Consider the following 27,156-nt stretch of genomic DNA (forward strand, 5'->3'; position numbering starts at 1 on the left):
TTAGGACTTTCTAATGGAACATCTTACTGATTCTAGCTTCATCAAAAATTTTGAGAAACTATATTGCATGCAGTAGAATGATGGTTGTTTAGCTTCTGCTTGGAAAGCTAACCATTATACAGCTCTTATGGACTGGAAACCTTGAGATTAAAACCTGCGGTGTATTCTCTGTTATCTGGAACTGTATTTCCACACATCCTTAGCACAGTTCCATCTGTCAGTCTGCCTATCTCTCTCTCTCTCTCCATCTATTCACCCACCCATCCATCTCTCTATGAGAATGACCCAGATAGCAGAATAAAAACATTAAACTGTATCCAAAATAAATATATCAATAAGTATGGACTAAGGCTGAGAGGAGTGAGAAGGGTCACTTCCAAGTCATAGGATGGAAATGTTGAAAGTTCCCCACAGAGGAGAATGTGTCAGCTACTTTTTAAAGACTATAATTTGGAACAGAGACCCTTCTGGGGTAGGGGAAAGAGGAAATGCTTCATCTGACATGACAAGTTATAAATCACAAAACTGTCAGTTTGGGAAGGGTAAATATTTGCTGAAGATTAAGTACATGGCAAAGGTACGTCATTAAATCTAAAGTGATTAAAAAGCTCAGTTTGTTACAACATACCTCTACTCCATCTTTAATGAGCACACAGCCTCAATAACCATGAGCTGTAGTCTAATCTATCTCCATGGTGCAGAAGGAAATGATAAACGTTTTCAGCCTGACTTCCAACAAAGTGAGTCTGAATTAATTAGTCCATGTGCAAGTGCAAATGGATTTGGTTAAACAAATGAGCCTACCCACCAAAGACATCAGCCAGATACTGGACTGAATTCATATATTAATCAAACGTACATCAGACTGAATCAGTGACGTGCACAGAAGTAGGACTGCTCAACACTCATATTTTATTGATAATTCCTAACTAATTTTTATGTTTATAAAAGTAATATGTGCTCAGAGCTTTTAAAAGTCAGATGAGGATAAAAGTCTGACAATGAGCCATAATACTTTGGAACATCCCTGGTGGCGCAGTGGTTAAGAATCCGCCTGCCAATGCAGGGGACACAGGTTTGATCCCTGCTTCGGGAAGATCCCACATGCCACAGAGCAGCTAAGCCTGTGTGTCACAACTACTGAGCCTGCGCTCTAGAGCCCGCAAGCCAAAACTACTGAGCCCATGTGCTGCAACTACTGAAGCCCGTGTGCCTAGAGCCCTTGCTCCGCAACAAGAGAAGCCACTGCGATGAGAAGCCCGTGCACTGCAACAAAGAGTAGCCCCGCTCACCGCAACTAGAGAAAGCCCGCACGCAGCAACAAAGACCCAATGCAGCTAAAAATAAATAAATAAATAAACTAAAAAAACCCCCACAATACTTCCTTGCCTCCTCCATCCTCCTCCCCATTTCTCAGAGTCTACATTCCAACTTGCTGTTCCTCCTGGTTTTTAAAATCTTTTTATGTCTAATGACCATGATCCTGTATGATAACTTATCAGTCTTAGACACTATATGTTGATATCATTAGGCCTCATCACATACACTTACACATGCCCCTGTGCATAGAGACTTACCTTCCCCTGTTCTCTAAATACAATTATGTCACATTTTTAAATTAAATCAACATTCAGTTTTAAAGTTATTATAACTATATAAAGTTGATCACTGCTTTATTGTACGATATTATTGTTTCTGTGCTTAATAGTTGTTTCTCTTTTGCATTTGCTTGCTTTGCTTTGTAACTATCCCTAACTCTACCCACACCCCTCAAGAGCCTCTCAGTGTAACGTCCACATGTCCACCTGGCAGAACAAGCTTTCAGTTCCCCAGCCTGCTGAGCACTTGCCTCTGCAGCTCTCCACCCTCCAGCTCCAGGCCTCCACGGCTGTTGACCCGGGTCTCCCCTTTTTTGCTCTCCTAAATTTTTTATATTATTTCTATGATGATTTCCTCTGCCCCACATTTTGTTTTGTTTTTTGTAGATTTATTCTGCTCCATCATTGTCTCTGTTTCTTTTGAGTTCTTTATTTCATATTAGTCTTGGTTTCTACATTTTACAATGGAGGATTTCCACAAATACCTGGTGATCTTTGGCTATGAGTCCATAATGTAAGGGTGGGGTATTAAAACGCTAATTGGAAGCTCTTGCCATGGGTAGGGCTTATAGACTGGTGGCTGGTGGACTTTATATAGGGTGACTGATTTTCATTCAGGTTTTCCAGAGATGGATCCTCTCATCTCCACAATGGCCAGGGAGTGATGCATGAGGATCCTGTTTTAGACAGAAAGGTCCAGACAGTCCTCTTTGAGGAGATGGCATTTAACTGGGAAGCCCTAAATGCAATGAGGGAAGAAGCAATGTGAATATCTGGGGCAGATGGGTTTCAGCAGAGGAAATGGCAAATGCAGAGTCCCTGAGATAGAAACAGGTTTAGCAAGGATGAGGACCAGCCAGGAGGCCCTGTGGCTAGCGCAGAGGAAGCAACGGGGAGACAGAAGGAACGACGTGCATTTATAATTTATGGAAACAATTTTCACAGAGACCTTGTCAGAGACATTAAAAAGCCTAATATCAAAATATTTAGTGACAGTTTATAAAAACGAATCTGAATCATTTTTATGGTACTTGACATCAGACAAAAAAGATCACAGTAACTTGCCTTTGTTTGGTTTATCAGGCAAGCTTAGAGTTATGTGAAATTGTTTATCCTTGTTCAACCTTGTGAAGATTGTGAAAAATGAAAAATCTATACCTCATAAACACTTACACTAGAGACTCTGAATAAGATATAAATCTGTCCACACATCTTAACTAAATCAAAGGAAGCAGCTCATGTTGAGAAAAATCGAAAGCTTCAAAAAAAAACCCAACCAGTTGCCAAGGCAACAAGAAAAAAAATTAGACAGAAAATAAATTTTCCATCTCAAACACCATCACATTCGAAAGCTGAGTATCTTCTGGCCCTGCTTTCAAAGTTTTATTTAACCTTTATTCAGTCATTTCCAGAGACGGTGGAAGAATTGAGAATCCACAGAACCCAGGCCTCTGCCAAAGCTGGGGGGTGGGCAACACACTAGTAAAAAGCACTGTAAGGGGAGGGGAATAAACCCTCTGGTTCACAGGCTAAGGCATAAGAACTACCTTCTTTACTTGAAATTATTCTGTGACTTTTCCTATATGACACAATTTTGCAGAGAACTTCCACTTATGAGCTAGACACCAAATGGTTATTGAGAGAGTGGAAGGTCAAATAATGTGCTGGAGGATTTCCAGATCCTTCCCCTTGAACCTGTACAATTTCAAAGGGTGACTCAGAGCTGACATTAAACACCATCTGTGCTCCTCAACCAGCCACCCCGCTAAAAGCCCTGCCGCCCGCAGGCTGCCAAACACGGTCCCGACTCTCCCCTTGCCAGCTTTCTCCACCTGGAGGCTCCAGTGCTTCTTGGGGTCCCTGTGGCCCCTCATCTATGAAGCCCCCGCAGGTCCCCAGGCAGAGCTGACCGGCCTGCCCCACGCCCCGCAGGGTCCACTGTATAGCACCCAGTGTCTCTTCCACATCCTGCTGAAGGCCGGTGCACAGCTATTTTCTTAGATCTGATTGTGGCTTCCTCGAGACAGGGACCCTGTCCCAGCTACAGTGAGACACTGGGCCCAACACGAGCTTGGGGAAAGTAGTTTTAGCGAATGAGACAGAATTAATTAATATACTGCTCTAGATTTTAATGCTAAAGAACAATCTCAGAACACCATCAACAAGTAGCGGGAAGGATCTGGAAAGCGGGTGGAGGGTAGAGGGAGGCAACTGTGTCTGGCCCCAGCTCAGGCCCTGGCCAGCCGTGTGACTGCTGAATCTCTCTCATTTTCCAAACTGAGTCTGCAGAACGCCTCCTGTGTCCTGAGAGATGGTAGCAGGTGTTCCATGAAAAAGGGGCTCAGTTTTCCAATAAGTTCCAGATGGTGGGGTCAAAAGCATAAGTCAGGTCTTTTTACCATAGGCCTTTGTGCAATAGTGTCTCACCTGGAGGAGGATGGAAGGAAGCGGAGCAGGCCAAGCCCCTGAAAACACTGATTCTCATTTTCATTACTGTTGCTCTTCTCATCCATCTACACTCTGTAGATTTTTTTTTTCCATAATGACGGTAGATTATTTTTCATTAAAAAAAAAGCTATTTTACTAAAATAATTAGTCAAATTAGAATGTAACCTAGTTGGATGAGCTTGTATTTATTTTTCCTGTATTATTATAGAAATGATCCTTTTTCTAAAGTTACACTCTATTAGTTTCGCTATCAAAATAATTTTTTTTAACTTTGGAAAGTTATATTTGAAGAAAAGCACTCACAGGATAGGAGAAACTCTCACCCTGGGTACGGGAAGCCTCCACCATAAACCTTCCTCCTGGCAGGCAGCTCTGTTCCGGCCTTCAGAAGGCTTGGGCTTAGAGGGTAGCTCCCGATCTGCTTTCCCCAAAACTGGCACTGCGTTCCTGACAATAAGGGCATAAATACCACATCTATGAACACACACTTAAGCAGATATCTGCATTCCAAGGGTCACAAAGATGAAGGGAATCAAATGTAAACACACGTGAAGTTTTGTCTCCTCAATACCAAGGACAGCAGGCACTTCTTAGATGAATGGGTTCTAGGCAAGAGAATTATAGGACCACTCAGGTAACTGAACATAGGCCAAGGTTTAGACAAAATGGAAATGATAAAGATGCAAATCCAAACTTTAGCCTCTTTCTCTTTTCTATAACTATTTCTACAGCTAGCTTTTATATAACTATTCTGTGTGTGTATGTGTGTGTGTATTTCTCTCTCTCTCTGTCTCTCTCTCATATCTCACACACACACACACACACACACACACACACACACACACCACAGGATCTGCATTAGATGGACTCTGTTCAGGACAATCATTTATAATAACATGGTGAAGCAGAGGCCTAGAGATAATGCAGATGTCACAAGGTCCCCAACCAGAGCTGAGCTGAACAAACAATGTTCCCATTAAGGTATTTTAAAGATCAAGAGAAACAGTTTTTCAGGGTTACAGGGGTGATTTTTCTTCTTACCAATGAATAATCTCATTTAAACGAGTATCATTTAAATCCTTTAAGAGTCTAAAGAGAAACTAGGGACAAAACTCAGAGGAATCTGGAGCAAAAAACTGAAGAAAGGAAGAGGAGAAGCAGAGGAGCCTATTTTAGGACTATTTTAAGAGGAAAAAGCAAAAGTACAACACTGTAAGGTGTGTGCACCCAAGGGCACTACAGATGGGGAGCTCCGGGTGTGACAGGAGGACAGACCCATCAGCCACATAGCACTGCTGCAGGAAGGCAATGACCACCTTGTTCCAGAAATGTAAAGAACAGCACAGCCTTGGACAGCTGCCCAGAAACCTCCTCCTGGAGAAGCAGATCTTCTGTAAGATTCTTGAGCAGAGACCTAGGATTAATGGGATGTTAAGGTCTAAAAGATATTAAAGTCTAAGAGATCTAAAAGATCTCATCCTGCTTTCAGGATGAGACTGAGAACAATACTATTAGTAAACAGAATGGCTCTATGCTGGAAGAATTCTAAGTCTTTTCAGTGATTTGGAGTATAATATACCCACCAGCCATGCTAATCTCAAAAATGTAAGCAGTGGATAAGAGAAGCTTCAGTTAAATATCATGAAATACTATTCTACAGCCTAGAGCTCCATCTAAGCTCCCCCTTCACACAGGGAGAGTAAAGGAAACCAAGGCAGGAACACATGCAGTTTCCATTCTACCCAAGAATCCTTCAAAAATGTGGAGAAGTCTCTCCTAGGCTCACTTCCACTACTCTTATGAAATGAAAAAAAGAAAACAATAGGGGGAGAGGAGGACAGGGAGCATGAAAGTAATGCATTGTAAGAAAAGAAAAAGAAAATATAACAAAATTGTAAGAGTTTCTCTCTGAGTGGAAGGATTATGGGTGTTTATCTTTTTCTTCTTGTGCTTTTTTATATTTTCCAATCTTCTACAGTAAACATGTAAACAAGAAAATGTTTAAAGAGAGAGATCAAAGGGACTAGAGAAATCAAATTGAGACAACTCAAAGGAAGTGACACAACTATTGCCACTTAAAAGCAAATGCTGGGCTTCCCTGGTGGTGCAGTGGTTGAGAGTCCGCCTGCCGATGCAGGAGACACGGGTTCGTGCCCTGGTCTGGGAATGTCCCACATGCCGCGAAGTGTCTCTGTTCATCTTCCTGTTTCTTCAAGGACAACAGTCATTTGTCAAATATTTATTAAATGTGCACCAAACGCCTGACCCTGGATGGAGAAATGAAAGGTGGGGCTGTTGTCCTTAACAAACTTGCAGTCAAGAAAGACTCAAAAGAAATAAAACACCAAGAGCACTATAAAATGCTAAACCATGTTCTTTTGATGACAGTTATACTCAGAGCTTATAGAGAACAGAGTCAGAGATGCCATAAAGAGTTCACCAAACTGGGACCCCAGACCTGGCTCCTAAAGGAAATGGGGATTTGGATAAACTCCCATGGTTCTCCACAAAATGATCAAGGCTAGGTTGAAGTGTCTCTGCTTTCTCTTGGTAGTTAATTAATATGGTCCTGTTTAAAGACAATGCAGGGCTTGTGTGCCTGGACCTTTTGTCAAAGTGTCACTGTAAACTTCTACCATTTCTAATGAGTTGGCATGAAAATTATAGCAATGTTATATTTTCAAATTGATATATTTTTAACTTTTTATAAATTATACATATATGAAAGTGCCTAAATCATAGCTCTATTAATCTTCACAAACTGAACATACCCTGTATAACCAGCACCCAGATCAAGAAACAGAACAGCACCAGAACCCAGGAGCCCTTCTTGTGCCCCCTCCCAGTTACTACCCTTCCAAGTGTTACTCTCATTCTGACTTCTAACACCTAGGTTGCTTTGTCTTTTTTATAGTGTATATAAATGGAATTACCCAGTAGATACATTTGATATTTGCCTTCTTTCACATAACCTTCTGTTTGTGAGATCCATCCATGTTGTTGTAGAGAGTAGCAGTTAGTTCATCTTCAATGATGTATGTGTACCATTGTATGAATACATGACCATTTAGTTATCCATTCTACTGAAGATGGGCACGTGGGTGGTTTCCACTTAGGGATGTTATAGTTGGTGCTGCTATGACTATTTCAGTGCATGCCTTTCCATGAACATATGGGTGCATTAACTGATGGGATACAGGGTACACAAATGTTCAGTTTTTAGAAATCCTGCAAGTAGGTGTCATAGCTTATCTGAGAATTAAGGGCCCATCTCTGCTTTTTCCTGTTCCTGGCTCTAATGATGGAGTCCTATATCAGGCCCGGTCCAAATCTGATCTATCACCGAAGATGGGGAGCCCCCAAACCATTCTATTTTCATCTACCTTAAAAATATTGTCTTCATAGACATTGCCTATGCTTATTTTTTTCCCAAAGAAAAGGCTGTTAACTAAGAAGGGCAGAAGAAATTACATTGCTATTAAAGGCAAATTATAAAGGACAAGCTGTCTAGTAAAACACAACTTATAATTACAATTATCTTCAAAATAAATCAAATTATCTGTATAAACCCAATGACTCACTGGTAAATTAATGAAAAATATGACAGTGTTGAGCTTTTAATTGCTTCTATTGCAAAACCCCCAAACCCAAACTTCGGTTATCAGGCAGAAAAGAGGCAATTAGTTTGTAACAGATGTGTCAGTAAAAACCTGTTACAATGTGGCTCCAGAGTTAATAGTTTCCAAATTTATGAAGTCCATCTGTCCAATTTTTTCAGGTTTTCACTTTAGACAATCCTACTTAGATAGTCCCTCCAAACTAATTGCTTTTTGTTTTGTTTTGCTTTTGATCAGGGTCTTTTTTTTTAATATTTCCAGTATATAAGCTTCATATGAGCCCTGTTATCTCAAACTCCAAGTTTAATTTCTTTTCCAGAACATTTTTTTCATAATATTAAACCTCAGAAAAACAGCAGATGACAAGATTATTGAGCAATGGTAGGGCTGAAACAAATTAAGGCTTTCAGGCTGTGTTGTTGCTGCTGTTTGCAAAAAGTAATCTTTTTCAGGTTATCAAACATCACTTGTGACCTTTAAAAAGAACTCCCTGAAGTCATTCATTCATAATAAAATCTGGTTAGACTATTACAATAGTGAATAATGTAAAATGATGCCAATTTTCAATTATAAGACCTGATAATGCTTATTACACATCTTCAATATTATTGAATAGGTTTGAAATGATCCAAATAGCAATCAAATATATTTTGCTTGGCACCATCAGATGAAGAAACTACAAATAAACACAATAAGGAAAGAGAAATGAGAAATAGAATAATTTCAGGGAAAAAAATTCCCCCAATAGTATATCCCCTATGGAGATGGAAGGAAAGAAGAATTTGCCCTTGGTACAAGATCTACTCCCATTCAAGTAGAAAGGGTGGTTATTCTACTGATGGGAGAGTGGGGTCATAAAGAAATGACTGCTTAAAGCAGTAAGGAATAACTTGGAAGGCATGAAAAGGAACTTCATGGGCCCTTCCATGGCACCTAGAATCCCTACTCTGCTGGCTTCCTGAGGTTATGACATGACACAGACCAATATGTTTATTCATTCAACAAATATTTATGAAGGATCAATTATGTACCATACACTGTTCTACAGTCTGGAGATTCTGTGATGAAAAACACAGCTATGGTCCCTGGCCTTATGGAGCTAAAGATCTAGAAGAGGAGGTAAGACAAGAAATAGATAACTCCACAGATAAATTCTAGTAAGTGACATATAGGGTGCCCCAGACAGCAACTAAATACTGGATATTTTAGGGAGAGGCAGTTGGGGGTGACTTAGTTACATACGACATGTGATACCAAGTGTCAACCAAGTGTTAAATATGCTGAATCCATTATTCATAACTAACACCATCTGTAGCCAGGTAAGTGATATCAATATTTACTGCATCTTTCCATTAGTCATTTCAATATAACTATTTTTGGGGGGCACTTATTTTTATTTCAACCACAAATAAATGCAGAGTTGAGTATGGTGAGGTCTCTCTTCAAAGAGTGGATGATCAAGTCTACAGAGGAAGCAGCCCCACAAATAACCCTCCAGACCACAACATGAAAGGCACTGTAATGAAGCTGTGAGGGAATCTAACTGAAGGCAGGGGAAGACTGCAGAGAACAAGTGTATCCAGGCTGGACCCTGTGAAAATGTAGCACTTCTCCAGGCCTAGAAGGAGAGAAGGGCACTCTTGGGAAAGGGAATGGGCATGAAAAACCTTAAAGTGGTACACAGGTCATGGCATGTTTGATGGGCAGCCTGCAGACTGTCTGAGCGGCAGGGGAGGGGACCAGAGTGGTAGATTCCAGGGCAGAGACAGGAGGGCTTATGGGTGGAGAGATGGGTGTGGGCCAGACTACAACTGGCCATGACTCAAGGCCGAGTGAGGGCTGCAAAGCAGGGGTACCACAGGGCACTATGCAGACATTTTCCACCCACCCTCTTACCTAGATCCACTCTTTACCTGGCTCCACCTTGCTCTGCCCTGGGAGGCTGACCTCATGGACTGCACAGATGGGCACCCCTGCCCTCTCTCTTAGGGTTGAGAACCAAAGAGAGGCCTTGCAGGAGATGCAAGGAGGGAGAAAGGTAAGGTGGGACTACTCCCCTGGCTCCCTTCCTGGGTGGTTGCCATGGGATAACTGCATCCCTCCTCCAAGCTCACGACTCCCATCAGGCAGCCCACTCACCACAGCTCCTGGAAGCACACTCTCTCAGGCCCTGGCCATGCTTCCCCTTGTGGTTTTCTCACTCCTGCTCACAACTTTGTACATAATCTCTTTATTAAGCTTCCCTCAAATTACCTGGTTGGACTGTGTTCTCTGTTACCCACCAAGACCTGAACTGATGCAGTTATGCAGCAAGGAAATCGGGAGGTGGCTGAGGAAGGCATTAGAGGCAAATGCAGAGAGGGAGATGCCTGTGGGAGAAGGAGGGGACTGGGGGATGGAAGGTCATGATGACAGAGAAGAGTGGGTCATCGGGGAGGTGGAATGCCAGACTAGCCACAGACTACAGCACTTATGTGAAAACTGCCGTGTGCCAGGCACTATGCCACAGGCTCTAACAAAACTCACTTAACTCTTACAGCTTCCTAATGAGGCATCCCATTGAACAGATGAGGAAACTGAGGCACAGAGAGGGTGAGTGACTTGATTAAGGTCCCAAGCTAGTAAGTGGTGAAGCTCAGATTTAAACCCAGGGAAGTCTAGTACCAGAGTCATGTCCTGAAACCTCTGTGCTAGCCTGACCGCTCTGGCTGGGCAGAGAAGGGCCCTTCAGAATTCAAGATCTTGGAAGAGGCAAGGCAATGGTGACAACAACTCTGGGGAAAGCCATCTGTGTAGATTGCTGAAGTAAGGCTACTTGAAGAAACCCTTGCTACCCTGTACAAACTCTGCCTTAGTGACAGTGTAGAATCTTGTGCAGAAATCTAAAAAAAAAAAAAAAAACTATGTCCAAATAAATTACAGTCAGTTGGGAATTCCCTGGTTAGGATCCTGGGCTTTCACTGCTGAGGTCCCAGGTTCAACCCCTGGCTGGGGAACTGAGATCCTGTAAGCTGCGAGGTGTGGCCAATAACAGAAACAAAAAAACCCACAGATTTACTATAAAACCATAATTATGTTCCTAAGAAACCTCACACTATCAAAACACATATCACATAAATAGTTATTTCAATATGGGAAAAAAAGGAGGATGGTGGTGAGAGATGGCAAGACTAGATAATTTTTCCTGTAGTAGCTTCGACAATAAAGTTTAATTATATTTTGTTACCATCTAAAAAGAATAAATGACTTGATCACAGACCAACAGAGAACCACAAGCAAAACCTGAACAGCACAGAAAAACAACCTGCATCCAAGTTCACAACCAACAAAGACAAAGAAAAGGGGCCTAGGGCCACTCACATAGTGCGGCCATGTGCCCTGTGCTCCACGGGCAGCCGCTTCCTTTCTCCAGCCCAGGGGAGCCTGTGAGGGCACTCACATCACAACCCCTACTGGTCCAGAAAATGCAAAACATGCTTCCAACACACTCAGATGCATAATAACCAGTTCGCAGAATGAACTTACACCGTAAGGAAAATACTGGTCAATAATGTTTGTGTGGGGTCTCCTGCAGCAGGTAAAGTCATGAAATCAACAGGGCTCCGGGACGTGTAATTACAGCAGGGCATGTCCCGTGACTTCTTTTAAACGGCATCTCACCATCTCAACTCACTACCTTAACTCAAATAACTTCCATAGCAACAACATTCCTTTCCTTAAGGAGAAAGAGAGGAAGGGAAAATGCTCCCTAGCCAGGCTCGTATATTTTTCATTTGCCCGGTGCACTGCGAGGTTGTAATGAGGAATGCAACAACGAGCTCTTAGAAATGTCGCGCGGGGGTGGGGTGGGTTGCAGCTGCGCGGTGGGTGTCTGACGATAGCTGACCTTAGCTGCTGACTGTGCTGAAGGGTCTCTGCCTTATTCTGTTCTTCCTGAACATCCTCAGGTGGGGTCCCAGGCACAGGAAAGACAGGGGCTGCAGAGAATGGTCCGTTTCTGCGGTTGTTCCCTCGACATCAGGGCAAGTTGCCATGACTGTGTGTACACTTAAATTCTTTTTGCAAGAGGGGGCAGCTGGCAGATGACATTTGTTAATCAGTACTGTTCCATACACTCATATTAAAAGGAGCCAAGAAACCTATGCTACCGTGAATATTTATCCTTTCAGGTTCAAACTGCTAATTTGTTTTATAGGAGGACACCCTCTCTTTGCCGTATAACAGGAGACAGTCAATAAAGGACTTTGAAAGGGATATGGTTTAGCTGAGTGTATTGCCAATTTTTAAAACCTCCTATTTTCTTGATATCTCAACACCCCTGAGCAGAGGCTGTGAGCACCCGCCAGGCGACCAGATGCGCAGTGTGATGAGGCTGGTCCCTTCTTGCCCTTCCCTGACTGTGACTGAGTGACATTCAAACACACCAGTAAAAATCCCTTCAGACCTTTTGCTTGTGTGGGGATCGTGCCTGAACCTGGGTGCTCACTCTCTCTCAGCTCCAGACCCTCTTGCTGAGTCTGCTCCTCCAGTGCTCCTCCCACGAGGCCCCCTGCCTAGCCTGCATGCCTCCCTCCTCTAGGACCTGTGAGTATAATAAACCCTCTCACTTCGTATGCTTCTCCAAGTGCGGCTGTGCTGACAGCATCCTTAAGGACCCCACAAGGGGCACTAGCTCCCCATTTTCAACACACTAAGCAATCTGGTGGTTCTGAAAAGGAAGCTAACGCCTCTGATGACTGTGGCAGTTAGGAAGACACAGACTTCAATCCACATTGCAGAAAACTGAAGATTTCATCATTAAATTCTTCCATGGGAACATATTTCCCTTAAAAATGCCAGTTTGGGAAAGAGAAATTTTTTTAGCCTGGATATGGTCAATTTATATACAAATGTATATAATTTTAACTAGTTCTATTTCTTATGTTTCTGATCTATTTTAAAACATTGAATCCAGATTTCTTTTAATATGATTTATCCAATGACTGGTAATATTTCTCTCCCTGTTACCATTTGCTTTCAGCTCACTCAATTCCCTAAGCCCGCTCCTTTTTCCAAGAAGGAGAGGTTCACTTCACTCAAACCATGATCATGGGTAAAATTCATAGTCAAAATTCTAGTCCACTTTAAACTACGTTTGATAGCTACCATAAAGAGTAGCACTTCTAGTCCTCTTGACTAAAGGGTAAAAGTAGACAGTAGATAGCTGTAGGCTTTAGATCCTTGTGCAAGATGGTAACTTGAGCTGAATCTTATAGATTCTACATTGCTACTGCTTCATTTGGGAAATAACACTTTAGATCAAGGCAAAAAGTAGATACACAGGTTAATATTTCATCCCAGATCTCTACTGCAGTGTTTAAACGATAGTTCTTCAATTATGGTGGAAGAGGAATTTTAATTAATTCATTCACTGTTTAACACAAATTTCTTGAGCAGCTGTTATGTGTCAGGCATTATTCTAAATGTTGAGGATAAAGCAGTGAATAAGGGAAACAAACAGCTTGCTCTCATGGAGCTTATGTTCCCACTGGTAAAACAGACAATAAACAAGCAAATAGAGACTTTAACTAGAGACAGTGATAAATCCCATGATGAAGATAAAGTAGAGGAAGGGGATAGAGAATGATGCGGATGGGGAAGACAGGTTGGATGGGGTAGGCCAACAAGGCTTCTGGGGAGTCACATTTGAGTAGAGATCTGAAGGAAGAGAGGGAACAAACAATGTTCCAGTGGAAGAACATTCCAGGCTAAAGGACCTGCAAGTGCAAAACCCCAGAGGTGGGAATGAGCTTGTGTGTGGCTGGTGAGAAGTGGGTGAGGAGGAGGGGGCATAGCCAGGCAGGGAGGGGCCAGATCACGTGGAGCCCAGAGACCAATGGAAGAGATTTGGATTGTGTCCTAAGTACACTGGAGGGGTTTAAGCAGGAGAGTGAAGTGGCAGAACTGAAAGTTTACAAAGAGATTGCTCTGGCTGCTGCTGGAGAGTGGATCAAAGAGGGCAAGAATGTGACTGGAGACCAGTTAGGAGGCTACTACAGAGTTAGTGCAAAATGGCAGCTTGGGCTTGAGTGGAGTGATGAAGGTGGTGAGACACTGCCATACCTGGAACACAACTTGGAGATAGAGCCTGTGGGATTTATTTGCACTGGACACAGAGGGTAGGTTTGGGGCCTGAAGAACTGGGTGAAGAGAAGAAAATTAGGAGAGAGGCTGAGTTGTTTGTTTGTTTGAGGGGGATCAAGTGTTCTATTTGAACTTAAGTTTGAGGTGCTTATCAGATGGCCATCTAGAGCAACTGAGTAGGTAGCTGAATGTACATGTCTGGTGCTCAGGGAGAGCTGACATCAAAGAAATTAAAAGAGATCACCGAGGGACTGACGCAGAGGGTGAAGGAAAGAGGCCTGAGGTCTGAGCCTGAGATGCTCCAGGGGTTGGAAATCAGTTAGAAGAGCCAGAACCCAACAAAAGAAGCTGAGAAAGAGCAGCCAATGAGGAGGAGGGAGAAGCAAGAGGAAGGGGTGTCCCAGAAGCCAAGTGAAGAACAGGTGTCCAGGAAGGGGGTGACCAGCTGCATCAACTGTGCTGTTTGGTTAAACACGATGAGGACTGAGAACTGACCACGGGAGTTGGGAGACAAAAGGCACCACAAGTACACAATAATAGCAGGGGTGCAGTGTGTGGAGGTAGGGGAGGGGAGGCAAAAGCTCGACTGAGTGGCTTGGAGAGAAATTAGGAAGAATGAAGAGTGTGTCAGACAAGCTAGACTCCTCTTTCACAGCCCTTTGCTATAAAAAGGAACAGAGAAATGGGGCAGTAGCCGAAGAGCAATACGGGGTGAAGGGAGGATTTCTTTTTCTCAAGATGAGAGGTTTTATGCTGGAAAGAATGACCCAGTCAAGAGGGGAAAATCAATAATGCAGGAGAGAGGAGATAATTGGAGGTGTGATGTCCGTGACCAGGAGAGAGGAGTGGGAATTGCGTACAAGTGGAGAGAATGGCCTTAAACAGGAGCACAAACTTAGTCACTGTAACAGACATGGGCCTCTGGGGACAGAGGCAGATGGTAGGAGATGAGAGAGTTCTTTTTCTGCTGTTTGAATTTTCTCAGTAAAATGAGAAGCAAGAAGCAAGGTTTATTGCTCATAGGGTGATCCTTAATAGAGGCCGAAATGACCCTGCTTCCTCTAGACCCGGGCAACAAGCAGCCGATGGTCCGATGGGGACACCAAAGCCCACTGGGCAGCCCAGCTCCCCACGTGAGAACTGCCAACTGCCAAACCCAATTCTTTTTCTTTGTTTCTTTTTCTTTCTCTCTGTCTCGCTCTCTCTTTTTTTTTTTTTTTGTGATTGATTCCCATTGCGGAGTTTACTCATGTTGTAAACTGAGCTACAATTCAGTTTTAGCAAAATAATACAGTGTATAACATTTGAATTAATGCTGTGATGTAGTGAATGTGTTAATTATTTTGATCTTGGTAATCATTTCAGTGTATTAGTATATCAAACCATCACACTGTAAACTTTAAATATATACAATTATATTATTGTCACTTATTCCTCAATAAAGCTGTAAAAAAAAATGATGAGCCCATTTCTAAGAAGAGGAAACAGTTGTGAGAACCTGACTTAGCAGCCAGGAGAAGGCAAAAGAAGGCAAATCTCTGAGGAATCAAAACCAGGCAGGGAAAAACTACTAATCCTTCAGCAACACTTAAAAAATTAAAAATATTTGATCCATTTGCTTTCAATTTCCCTAGTGAACCTTGCCTACTTAGTGAGAAAAATACTAATGTTCCAATAGGGAAAATAGGCTAAGGACATTTACAAAGAATTCATAGGTAAAAAATGTGAATGGCCAATCCATATGAAAAAATTACTGCATTTCATCCATAGAGGCAGAAAGTAGAATGGTGGTTGCCAGGGGTGGGAGTGAGGGAAATAGAGAGTTAGTGTTTAAAAGGTACAGAGTTTCAGATTGGGAAGAAGAAAAAGCTCTGGATTTGGACGGTACATAAAAAAAATTCTGGATTTGGGTGGTATAAAAAGTCCTGGATGGACTTCCCTAGTGGCACAGTGGTTGAGAGTCTGCCTGCCGATGCAGGGGGCATAGGTTCGTGCCCCAGCCCGGGAAGATCCCTCATGCCGCGGAGCGGCTAGGCCCGTGAGTCATGGCCGCTGAGCCTACGCGTCTGGAGCCTGTGCTCCGCAACGGGAGAGGCCACAACAGTGAGAGGCTCGTGTACTGCAAAAAAAGTCCTGGATGGTACAATGTACTTATTGCCAGTAAACCATACATTTTAAAAAATGGTTAATATGATAAATTTTATGTTATATATTATATACCACAAATAAAAAAATGTTTGCATTTAATTGGTAAAGAAATGCAAATTAAAACAACGAGATGGGGACTCCCTTGGTGGCGCAGTGGTTAAGAATCCACCTGCTAATGCAGGGGACATGGGTTTGAGCCCTGGTTCGGGAAGATCCCACATGCCACGGAGCAACTAAGCCCATGTGCCACAACTACTGAGCCTGCACTCTAGAGCCCACGAGCCACAACTACGGAGCCCGTGTGCCTCAACTACTGAAGCCCGAGTGCCTAGAGCTCCATGCTCCGCAACAAGAGAAGCTACCACAATGAGAAGCCCGCGCACCATAATGAAGAGTAGCCCCTGCTCGTCGCAACTAGAGAAAGCCTGTGCAGCAACGAAGACCCAATGCGGCCAAAAAAAACAAAAAACAAAAAACAATGAGATGATAGTTTGCACACATACTCTATCCTCAGTGAGGTCACCGGGTGGGTAAGACCCCTGTGGAAGAGGTGGATGTTACCCAGGATGCAGGTAGACCAGCCCCCTCCCAGCTTGCTGGGTGGAGGATAAGCAGTGTCACTTTCCCAGAGGGCTATGGGACTCAAATGCTTTGACACTGTAATTTGGCTGTCAAGAGTCTATTCTAAAGAAAGCATCAGTAGCCAGGCTCAGAATATCTAAGTGCATATGTATGCATCCACTGTATGCTGGAAGGCCACGAGGGCACCAACAATGGATGACAACTTGGAGGAGTGTCTGGAAGACACAAAGCACAATGGGCAAGATAGACCATAAAACTCAAAGGTGCTGGACACCCACACCCCACCCAGCTGAAAGAAAATGGAATGCAAAAAGTGAGTTTTCTAGCAGAATCTGAAATGATCCTGCAGTAAGAAGCAGGAGGAGCTGGAAGGAGAAAGTGTGGGGAAAGGAAGAGGAGGAGGTCTGTCTGGATATTATTTAAAGGGATCAGTAGAGTTGAGCCAGGTCTCCCCTGTCACACACCATAAACATGTTCCTTCTCAGAGCTGCCAGCTCTGGTGTGTGTCAGCAGGATGCAACACGAAAAGCATGGGACACTGATGTGCACAGTGACATTATTTGTAAGAGTAAAAATATTAATAATAGCTGGCAAAAATGGTTAATAAATTATGGCATGTCTATATGATGCAATATTTTTAAGCAATTAAAAATGATATTTTTGAATTTAGATGATATCAGAAAAGGCTCACAGTATAATGTCTAAAGAAAACAGACAATTGGCAAAAACTGAATCAGGTCTGTGGAATAATCCACAGTGGAGCTCTGTATAAATGTTGATTTTTCTGATTTTGATAATTGTACTGTAGTTGTATAAGAGAATGTCCCATTTTAGGAAATACACACTGTACTAAAGTATTTATGAGTGAAGGAGCATTATGTCTACACTTACTCTCAAATGATTAAGAGAAAAAATAATATAATTCTCAAATGAATAAGAGAATGATGAAGCAAATGTGGTAGAATATTCTCAATGGGAGAATATGAGCGCAGGGTATAATTTTTTAGAAAAGCAAATAACCCAATTTAAAATAAAGAGCCAGTGATATGGACAGATAATTCACAGAATAAATTAAAATATCTAAGAAAATTATATAGGATGATGCTCAAACCTTACTAGTAATCAGAGAAATGCCAATTAGAACAATGAGTTCTTGTTTTTCACCCATATCAGTAAGGATGTGGGAAAACAGTCACTCTCAGACATTTTTGGTACAGGCTTTTGCAGTGTTAGCAGTACTTATGTAACAAATTTGGAAATGTGCATGCCCTTTGATGCAGTAATTCCACCTTCTACGCACCTATTCTACAGAATGAAAAAAAGCAGCATGCAAAATTATACATAGAGAATGACCCTTATTTGGTTAAAAAACAAAAAAGAGCTACAAGTAAATCACAAAAATGGTGACAATGATTAAGGATTATCACCAGGTTTTAAAAGGAGATGGTTTTCTTCTCAGCATTGCTTTTAAAAATGTATGAAATACTCAGACAAGCAGGAAACATACAAAACTGAAAACAGCAAACCTCCATGCACCCAGCAACCATAGTTAAGTGATGTTAACAGTTATGAGAAAATAAGTCATCAGATATATTTGAAGACCATCCCAACTTCTTTCCATCCTTTTCATCCTAGAGTTTCTTCTTTCTAAGCTTTCTTCTTTGAGTTTGTTTGTATTTTACAATGTTAACCTATTACCATTATAACAAATACGAACCTTTAGAAAAGCAGCGTTGAATGGAAACAAGCAAATCATTTGCACACTGCTCAGAATGCCTGGGAGACCTCTGTAATTCCCTCTATTTGTTATTGGAGAAATTGGGGTACTGTCAGGTACCTCCACTTGCATGCCATAAGATTGGCTAGTTACAGGTCTCTGAGTGGAAACAAAATGCCATTTAGAAACCAGTAGATTTCACATCAGAATGCCCAGGTAACTCTTCAGTGGATCAGTACCTGGTGAAACAGCAGTTGCAACATGACTGAGCCGGAAGGAAGGCCTGTGCTGATTACCTTTCTTTCTAGTACAACCACTTTGTTACTGTTGAAGAATTTAAGTTCTAGAGCAAGCATGTGACTTGCTCAAGACCAGACCAGGAACTCATATAGGGGAGAATAAAGGAAGGGCTCTACCAGCAGCCTGGTACTGGATCTCTCTTTCCCTTTTTGGAAAATGAGGGCTAAAAGGCACCATAGCTTTGAGAAGGTGTTCCCAGGATGTTCCACTGAAAATAGGTTCCCTCCAGATTTCCCACACCTTGAGCCTGGTCAGTGCCCCCTTCAGTGGACACAAGAAAAGGGGCTTTTCCCTTGTACTGGGTCCCTGGTCTTGTTCAGGTTGAGACTGTTCATCCAAATCCAAAAGTCTGCTTGGTGATCAATCTGTGCCTCTCAAGTATCAGCTCTTTGGCCCTACTGTATGATAAGAAACTATATAATTGGCCTCATTGTTGGGATTTAAGGACACACACATGAACACACACATTCACAGCCCCACAGCTCTGGATTTTCACTTTCTATGTCTCAAGAAGATGAACAACAGAAGCAGTAAATATCAATTCACCGGACCCAACATGATGGACTTTTAAATGAAATGACCACCTGACCAATAGCCCACATGGTTGCCAAGACTCCAAGATGACCCCTAATGATCCCCATCTTGAGTAGCCTCCTACCATGCTGTAGTGGGGTAGGCCTGTGTGACGCATAGAACATGGTAGAAGTGATGGTCTGTTGCTTCCAATATTAGATTATAAAAGGCACTGTGGCTTCTGTTTTGAGCACCCTCCACCTCTCTCTCTCTTTCTCTTAACTCACTTGGGGAGAAGTCACCTGCTTTGTCTTGAGGACACTCAGCAGCCCTGTGGAGGGGCCTGGAGAACTGAAAACTCGAGCCAGGAGTGACATGAGTGAATCTTGTTGGAACCAGATCCTCCAGCTCCAGTCAAGGCTTTGGCTTGACCGAAACCTCATGAGAGACTTAGAGTCAGAAGCCCCCAGCTAAGCCACTCCCAGATTTTTGACCCCCAGAAACTGTGAGGTAATGAATGTTTGTTGTTTTAAGCTGCTGAATTTTGGGGTAATTTGTTATCACTCCCAATAGATAACTGAGCTCACTGTCCCTCAATACCCAGTATGCTACAACAAAGTTTTTACCAAATTATATTTTAGAGGTTAAGAAATGTTGGTCACAGACTTCCACAAGATTTTTTTTGAATTTTATTTTATTTGTTTTTTATACAGCAGGTTCTTATTAGTTGTCTATTTTATATAAATTTATTTATTTATTTTTATTTGTTTATTTTTGTCTGCACTGGGTCTCCGTTGCTGTGCGCGGGCTTTCTCTAATTGTGGCGAGCAGGGGCTACTCTTCGTTGCAGTGTGCGGGCTTCTCATTGCAGTGGCTTCTCTTGCTGCGGAGCACGGGCTCTAGGCATGCGGGCTTCAGTAGCTGTGGCGCACAGGCTTAGTTGCTCAGTAGAATGTAGGATCATTCCCAGACCAGGGCTCGAACCGTGTGCCCTGAATTGGCAGGCAGATTCTTAACCACTGAGCCACCCAGGAAGTCCCCATAATTTCTTACTTTCTCAGTTGATTAAACTCTGATAGTAAAAGATGTTTCAAAGGACTACAGATTGTTGCTATAACCCAATACCTGAGCAAACTGTGCCTTTCAAAGTAGGACTGGGAAACTCTCTCATAAAGGTTTTCAGGATGCTGCCTCCCAGCAGGCTCCCCCTCAGCAGGATGCTGAAATCCTCCATGTGCCTCTCAGATGGCTCTGGATCTGGGACAATACATCAGGCTCTTAGGTATGGCCTGGCTGGCTTTGTCATCCCTGGTCCCTTTCTCCAGGACACGGTAAATCAAAGGCCCAGGCTAAAGCTTACCCATCAAACCCGGAGATGAAAAGAAGACAAGACGAAAGGAGACATAAATAAAACCTTTCCCCTGTGAGACAGCATGACAGCAGCCTAAGCGATCATTTAATATCAGCCTGCAGAAACATTTTCCTCTCTTTATTTTATCAACTTTACTTGGACTTCCACAGCCATTCTTTTTTAAACCTACCCGTGACAAACAACTCTGAGTTTGCTGATAAATATATCACTGGGGGAAAATGTCTTCTAATCTGGACATTTCAGAAATGGGTTGCTTGGGTTTTCTATCACTAAAGGGTAAATTTAAATTCTAAGACAGCAGAGACTGTATCTAGTTCACACTTTCTCCCCAGGAGCTAGCACAGTGCATTTATTCACCAACTATGAATTTACTTTCCATCTTTGAAGGCCTATCAGTCAAAGGGTATCTGCTGAGTACCTATGGGTACAGTATGGTGGAAGGAGCTGTAAGGGCCATGAAACTTAACACGGCATAGACCTGAGGCACTGAAAAATACTATCAGGTCCCCATGTGTGTCCACTGGAATCCAGTAGTTCTTTAGGCATAAACACAAACGTGTGACTTTCTTAGCAAATTACCTGCTGTTTAAATAGTTTATAGAGTTGCTATGGTGCCTGAAATCAATAAACATTCATTGAGTGCTTATTATATGTAATGAAGGCAAAGCAGTTACAAAGGTGAGCATTACAGTTAACAAGCAAAGTTTGAGATTGAAAATAATGGATAAAGGTAAGAGAATAGATTATTTTTTTCCTTCTAATGTTCTGTATTTTCAGTGTCCTAAAATTAGCATGTATTGGTTTTAAAAATCAGAAGAAAATGAATGGTATTCCTGAAGGGGTGGAATCAGGTGAAAGGGGGAAAAATATTAGGCAAGTCAGCAAAAATGAGTCAGGGAAAGGCGACCTCTGCTGGTGAACCATTACGATGACGAGCACGAGCTTTGGAGTCTGCAGGTCTGGGTTCAAATCTCAGCATTGCTGCAATATTAGCTGTGTCTGTGGGGAGGTAATTTTGCCTTTCTAAGCCTCAGTTTCCTGATCTATAAAATAGGGATAATAGTGTCTTCTTTAGGTAGAGAATGAAGAGTAAATGAGATAATACACTGAAGGATCTCAGCTCAGTAAATGGTGGCTATTATTTCTATATTATTATGGGTGACAGTGAGTGATATCTGATACAGCTCTTGGTGTTACTATAGCAACCCCAGATTTCTCTCCTGATACACAGCTGTAGAGCTCTCTCCTACCCCATTCTTCTACCACTTTTCTTTTTTACTGTTTTCTCTTCTCTTTTCTCCACTGCTTTTGTCTCTGCCAGTTGGAACCAGTAACACTCACTGGGGTGCTTAGGTCTGCAGGCAGGCTGTAGTTTAGTGAGGCAGGGCCAGATAATGTGGTCCACAGTTCCTGCCATCCTGCCAACTCAGTGTGTGATCTCAAACCTCTTAGTCACTCTTGGCAACTCTGTCATCTAACTTATAAAATGGAGACAAGATCTCTGCCTTTACTTACTACAGAAGAATAGTAGAAAAAGAAATCTAAGTAAATAACCTCCAGCAATGACAGACTAACTGGTACCAGACTTGCACTTCTGCTGTAAACAACTAGAAAACAGGACAAAATGTATGGAACGACTGTTTTCAAATATTGGACACGGGTAGTATAGGACTTTGACCCCTGAGAAAAGGGAAACAAAACAAGATGTGCCTACGACTGCCCCAGCTTCCTGCCTGGAGGCACTTTTTGGACCACAGTGCAGGGAGTGGGATCCAAGCAGAGCACAGCAGTCTCCACAGTGAGGAGACAGAGATTCGAGCTTAAGGTACCTGGAACTTGTGAGGCTAAGTTCTAGAGAGAAGGGAGCTACACAGAGAAAGCTCCAGAGACTGGAACAAGGATTCTTTTTGAGTCTTCCACTGAACACTAAGCTGTGCATATTTATGGTGAAACTCCATAAAGCCAGGCAAAGCCAGGGAGGGAAGCTGAGCTGAACAACTCCAAGAACTTGCACAGGGCTGGGAGACCTCCATGTTCTGACAGCCACAGTGGAGAGACCCTGTTGAACATCCAGCGTATTCAGTAGAGACCCAGAACGGGCACACCTTGGTAGTAAGCTAAACTAAGTACAGAGTAAAGGATACTCCAAAATCTCTCTAATGAACTTAAAAACAAGCCTGAAACCATCAAGTTGATAAGCAAGTAACTTAACTGCCTGCCAAAACAAACTTCAATACTTTTTAAAGACAGCAAAATCCAGACACTTAACAAATGTAATATCATGAAGTCCAACCATCAAGTAAAACTTGATGGAGAAGAAGCAGTAATAGGTATTTTGAAAAAACCTGGCTCATTTCTAGATAAGTCCAAAACAACCACCAGTCCTTTTTGTTTGTTTCTTTTTGCTTTGTACTTTGAGAAATAGTGCTGTAAATATATGACTATTTCTCTAATAGTTGTTTTCTGATATTTGCATTTTCTCCTCTTCCATATAAAAGTATAGAAGAGGCTCTTTATCACAGAACTAACTATACAAGCAAAGGAAAACTGTACTAATTTACTCCACTAAAACTAAAATTCTTCCAGCCTCTATTCGCATGTCATCTGTCAGAGGACTTTCCTGGCCATGGTGCTTAAATTGCACCCCATCTCTTATGCTGCATGCCTTTTCTTCATAGCACCAGCTGATACAGTATTTATTTGTTTTGTTGTATATTTACCCCTTCTGTACCACCTCCAAACAGGACCCTGGTAACTAGAATAAAAGCTCCTTGAAGGCAGGGTCTTCATCTATTTTGTTCACTATGTATGCCCAGTGCCAAGCACAGGGCCTGGCACATAGTAGATGCACAATAAACATTTATTGAATGGATAAATGAACAACATCCACTGCATTTTAAAAAATCCAGTCATCAGGGGTTCAGGTAAACAACTGATTAAAATATGGAGAAAACAGAAAAGAACTCAGCATGTTGGTGAGGCATTAACACCTGGTGAGAGAGATACACATGGAAAAATTACTTCTCATTAACCTAATGATTTGCTCTAGAAAGCAGAGAGACATTTTAACTGAGCTTGAATCTTGGTATAATCTACTAAAAATATGATCCACAAACTTTACAGAAATCTCTCCACCACAGAAAATTTAATCAACAGAAACGAATAGCCAGCCACCCATTCACTTGTTCAAAGATATCAGAATTTTTAAAAACTGAAGGAATCAAATTTCATGCATCATAATCTCTAAGAAATAGTTATTAATAGTATTTATTACCATTTCCCAGTTGCCTACTAAGTACCAGGGCACAGTAAGCAGTGCCTTATATGCTCTGTACATCAAAGCATCCTGAGTGCTGGCCTATAAACTCATGCTGGGCCATGATGAAATTCTCACCAGTCCACGGCCAAGTGAGAAAACTAGTGACTAGAGAAGCCTGATCGTGATTTTGGGATTAGGTTCTTCTTCCATTTTGGATATTAAAATATCGTGTCTTTCACAAAATGATGGGGGATTTGTGGAATGACTGGTATAGGCTGTTTTTTTGTTTGTTTGTTTTTGGGTTTTTTTGCCATACGCGGGCCTCTCACTGTTGTGGCCTCTCCCGTTGCGGAGCACAGACTCCGGACGCGCAGGCTCAGCGGCCATGGCTCACGGACCCAGCCGCTCCGCGGCATGTAGGATCCTCCCGGACCGGGGCACAAACCCGTGTCCCATGCATCAGCAGGCGGACTCTCAACCACTGCGCCACCAGGGAAGCCCTAGGCTGTTTTTAAGATCTTTCGTTGGCAAAATAAAAAGTTGGGCCAATCTCTATTGGGCCTCAAAAAAAGGAGGAGGAGGAGGTGAGAGAGGAGGAGAACCCAAACTGTATCCAAACACTGCGAAATGTCTCCAGGGGGCAAAATCACCCCTGGTTGAGAATCACTGGTATGGAGTGAAAACTTGAGTTATCTACAGAAGTGAGGGAGGATGGATGCATTGTTGTAAGACATAGAATAACAGTAATTAGAAGAAAATTTGTCCTGGCCTGTAGCTGGAGCTGCCGAGGGCCATTCTTGGTGGCAGAGTGGCAGTCCCTTCAGGAGCAAGCTGGAGTGTGGCACTGGGGACCCACCTCACATGAGACACACAGCTTTCCCAACATGGACGCCACTAATCAGACACCTGACCAAAAGGATGTGCCCACAAAGGGAAAAGGGGATTTAAGTGTGAACACAGAACAAATAAATCTAATTCTAAGGATCTGTTTAAGGAGAGCATATCTGTTCCCCACCCCCATAAATTATTTATCTATTTTTTTTTAATATCTTATTGGAGTATAATTGCTTTACAATGTTGTGTTAGTTTCTGCTGTACAACAAAGTGAATCAGCTATATGAATACATATATCCCCATATCCCCTCCGTCTTGAGCCTCCCTCCCCCCCTCCCTATCCCACCCCTCTAGGTCATCACAAAGCATCGAGCTGATCTCCCTGTGCTATGCAGCAGCTTCCCACTAGCCATCCATTTTACATTTGGTAGTGTATATATGTCAATGCTACTCTCTCACTTCGTCCCATGTTACCCTTCCCCCCGTGTCCTCAAGTCCATTCTCTATGTCTGCGTCTTTATTCCTGCCCTGCCCCTAGGTTCATCAGTACTTTTTTTTTTTGTTATATTCCATGTATGTGCATTAGCATACAGTATTTGTTTTTCTCTTTCTGACTAACTTCATTCTGTATGACAGTCTCTAGGTCCATTCACGTCTCTGCAAATTGCATAATTTCGTTCCTTTTTATGGCTGAGTAATAACTGCATTATTTATATATGTACCACATCTTCTTTATCCATTCTTCTGTTGATGGACGTTTAGTTGCTTCCATGTCCTGGCTATTGTAAATAGTGCTGCAATGAACTTTGTGGTACATGAATCTTTTTGCATGATGGTTTTCTCAGGTTATATGCCGAGTAGTGGGATTGCTTGGTCATATGGTAAATTTATTTTTGGCTGCGTTGGGTCTTTGTTGCTGCACACGGTCTTTCTCTAGTTGTGGCAAGCTGGGGTTACTCTTCACTGTGGTACGTGTGCTTCTCATTGTGGTGGCTTCTCTTTGTTGCGGTGCGCAGGCTCAGTAGTTGTGGTGCACGGGCTTAGTTGCTCCACAGCACGTGGGATCTTCCCAGACCAGGGATGGAACCTGTGTCCCCTGCTTTGGCAGGATTGTTAACCACTGTGCCACCAGGGAAGTCCTTATTTTTAGTTTTTTAAGGAAACTCCATACTGTTCTCCATAATGGCTGTATCAATTTACATTTCCATCAACAGTCCAGGATGGTTTCCTTTTCTCCACACCCTCTCCAGCATTTATTGTTTCTAGATTTTTGATGATGGCCATTCTGACTGGTGTGAGGTGATACCTCATTGTGGTTTTGATTTCTATTTCTCTAATGATTACTGATGTTGAGCATCTTTTCATGTGTTCGTTGGCAATCTGTATGTCTACTTTGGAGAGGTGTCTATTTAGGTCATCTGCCCATTTTTGGATTGAGTTGTTTGTTTTTTTGATATTGAGCTACATAAGCTGCTTGTACATTTTGATGATTAATCCTTTATCAGTTGCTTCATTTTCAAATATTTTCTCCCAATCTGAGGGTTGTCTTTTTGTCTTATTTATGGTTTACTTTGCTGTGCAAAAGATTTTAAGTTTCATTAGGTCCCATTTGTTTATTTTATTTCCATTACTATAGGAAGTGGGTCAAAAATGATCTTGCTGGGACTTCCCTGGTTGCACAGTAGTTAAGAATCCACCTGCTAATGCAGGGGACATGTGATCCAGCCCTGGTCCGGGAAGATCCCACATGCTGCAGAGCAACTAAGCCTGTGTGCCACAACTACTGAGCCTGTGCTCCAGAGCTCATGAGCCACAACTACTGAGCCCGCGTGCCACAACTACTGAAGCCCATGTGCCTAGAGCCTGTGCTCTGCAACAAGAGAAGCCACCACAATAAGAGGCCCGCACACTGCAATGAAGAGTAGCCTCCGCTCTTTGCAACTAGAGAAAGCCCGCATGCAGCAACGAAGACCCAACACAGCCAAAAATTAATTAATTAATTAATTAACTTAAAAAAAAAAGGATCTTGCTGTGATTTATGTCATAGAGTGTTCTGCTATGTTTTCCTCTAACAGTTTTATAGTGTTTGGTCTTACATTTAGGTCTTTAATCCATTTTGAGTTTATTTTTGTGTATGGTGTTAGGAAGTCTTCTAATTTCATTCTTTTACATGTAGCTGTCCAGTTTTCCCAGCACCATTTATTGAAGAGGCTGTCTTTTCTTCACTGTATATTCTTGCCTCCTTTGTCAAAGATAAGGTGACCATATGTGCATGGGTTTACCTCTGGGCTTTCTATCCTGTTCCACTGATCTATATTTCTCTTTTTGTGCCAGTACCATACTGTCTTGATTAATGTACCTTTGTAGTATAGTCTGAAGTCAGGGAGCCTGATTCCTCCAGCTCTGTTTTTCTTTCTCAAGAATGTTTTGGCTATTCGGGGTCTTTTGTGTTTCCATACAAACTGTGAACTTTTTTGTTTTAGCTCTGTGAAAAATGCCATTAGTAATTTGATAGGGATTGCACTGAATCTGTAGATTGCTTTGGAGTATAGTCATTTTCACAATGTTGATTTTTCAAGTCCAAGAACAGGGTATATCTTTCCACCTGTTTGTATTGTCTTTGACTTCTTTCATCAGTGTCTCAT

General features: G+C 42.3%; 2 protein-coding genes across 10 annotated transcripts in view; both read right to left on the reverse strand.

The window, feature by feature from the left end:
• Positions 1-27,156, reverse strand: part of CHGB (chromogranin B) — a 126,597-nt gene that overhangs the window by 66,662 nt on the left and 32,779 nt on the right. The gene's annotated exons all lie outside the window — the stretch shown is intronic.
• The window catches only part of SHLD1 (shieldin complex subunit 1), a 90,603-nt gene that overhangs the window by 19,859 nt on the left and 43,588 nt on the right, over positions 1-27,156 (reverse strand). The window contains exon 4 of one of the 9 annotated variants that reach the window (XM_024764241.1): positions 4,370-4,493. The exons of 7 other annotated variants lie outside the window; for them this stretch is intronic. In XM_024764241.1, coding sequence (XP_024620009.1) covers positions 4,370-4,493 — 124 coding nt within the window. Of the gene's footprint in view, positions 1-4,369; positions 4,494-20,013; positions 20,304-27,156 lie in introns of those variants that run through there. One more of the 9 variants, XM_024764240.1, reaches the window with a different exon arrangement.

The sequence above is a fragment of the Neophocaena asiaeorientalis genome, unplaced genomic scaffold (genome assembly GCF_003031525.2).
Source record: "Neophocaena asiaeorientalis asiaeorientalis breed wild unplaced genomic scaffold, Neophocaena_asiaeorientalis_V1.1 scaffold400, whole genome shotgun sequence".
In the NCBI taxonomy this organism is placed as follows: domain Eukaryota; kingdom Metazoa; phylum Chordata; class Mammalia; order Artiodactyla; family Phocoenidae; genus Neophocaena; species Neophocaena asiaeorientalis.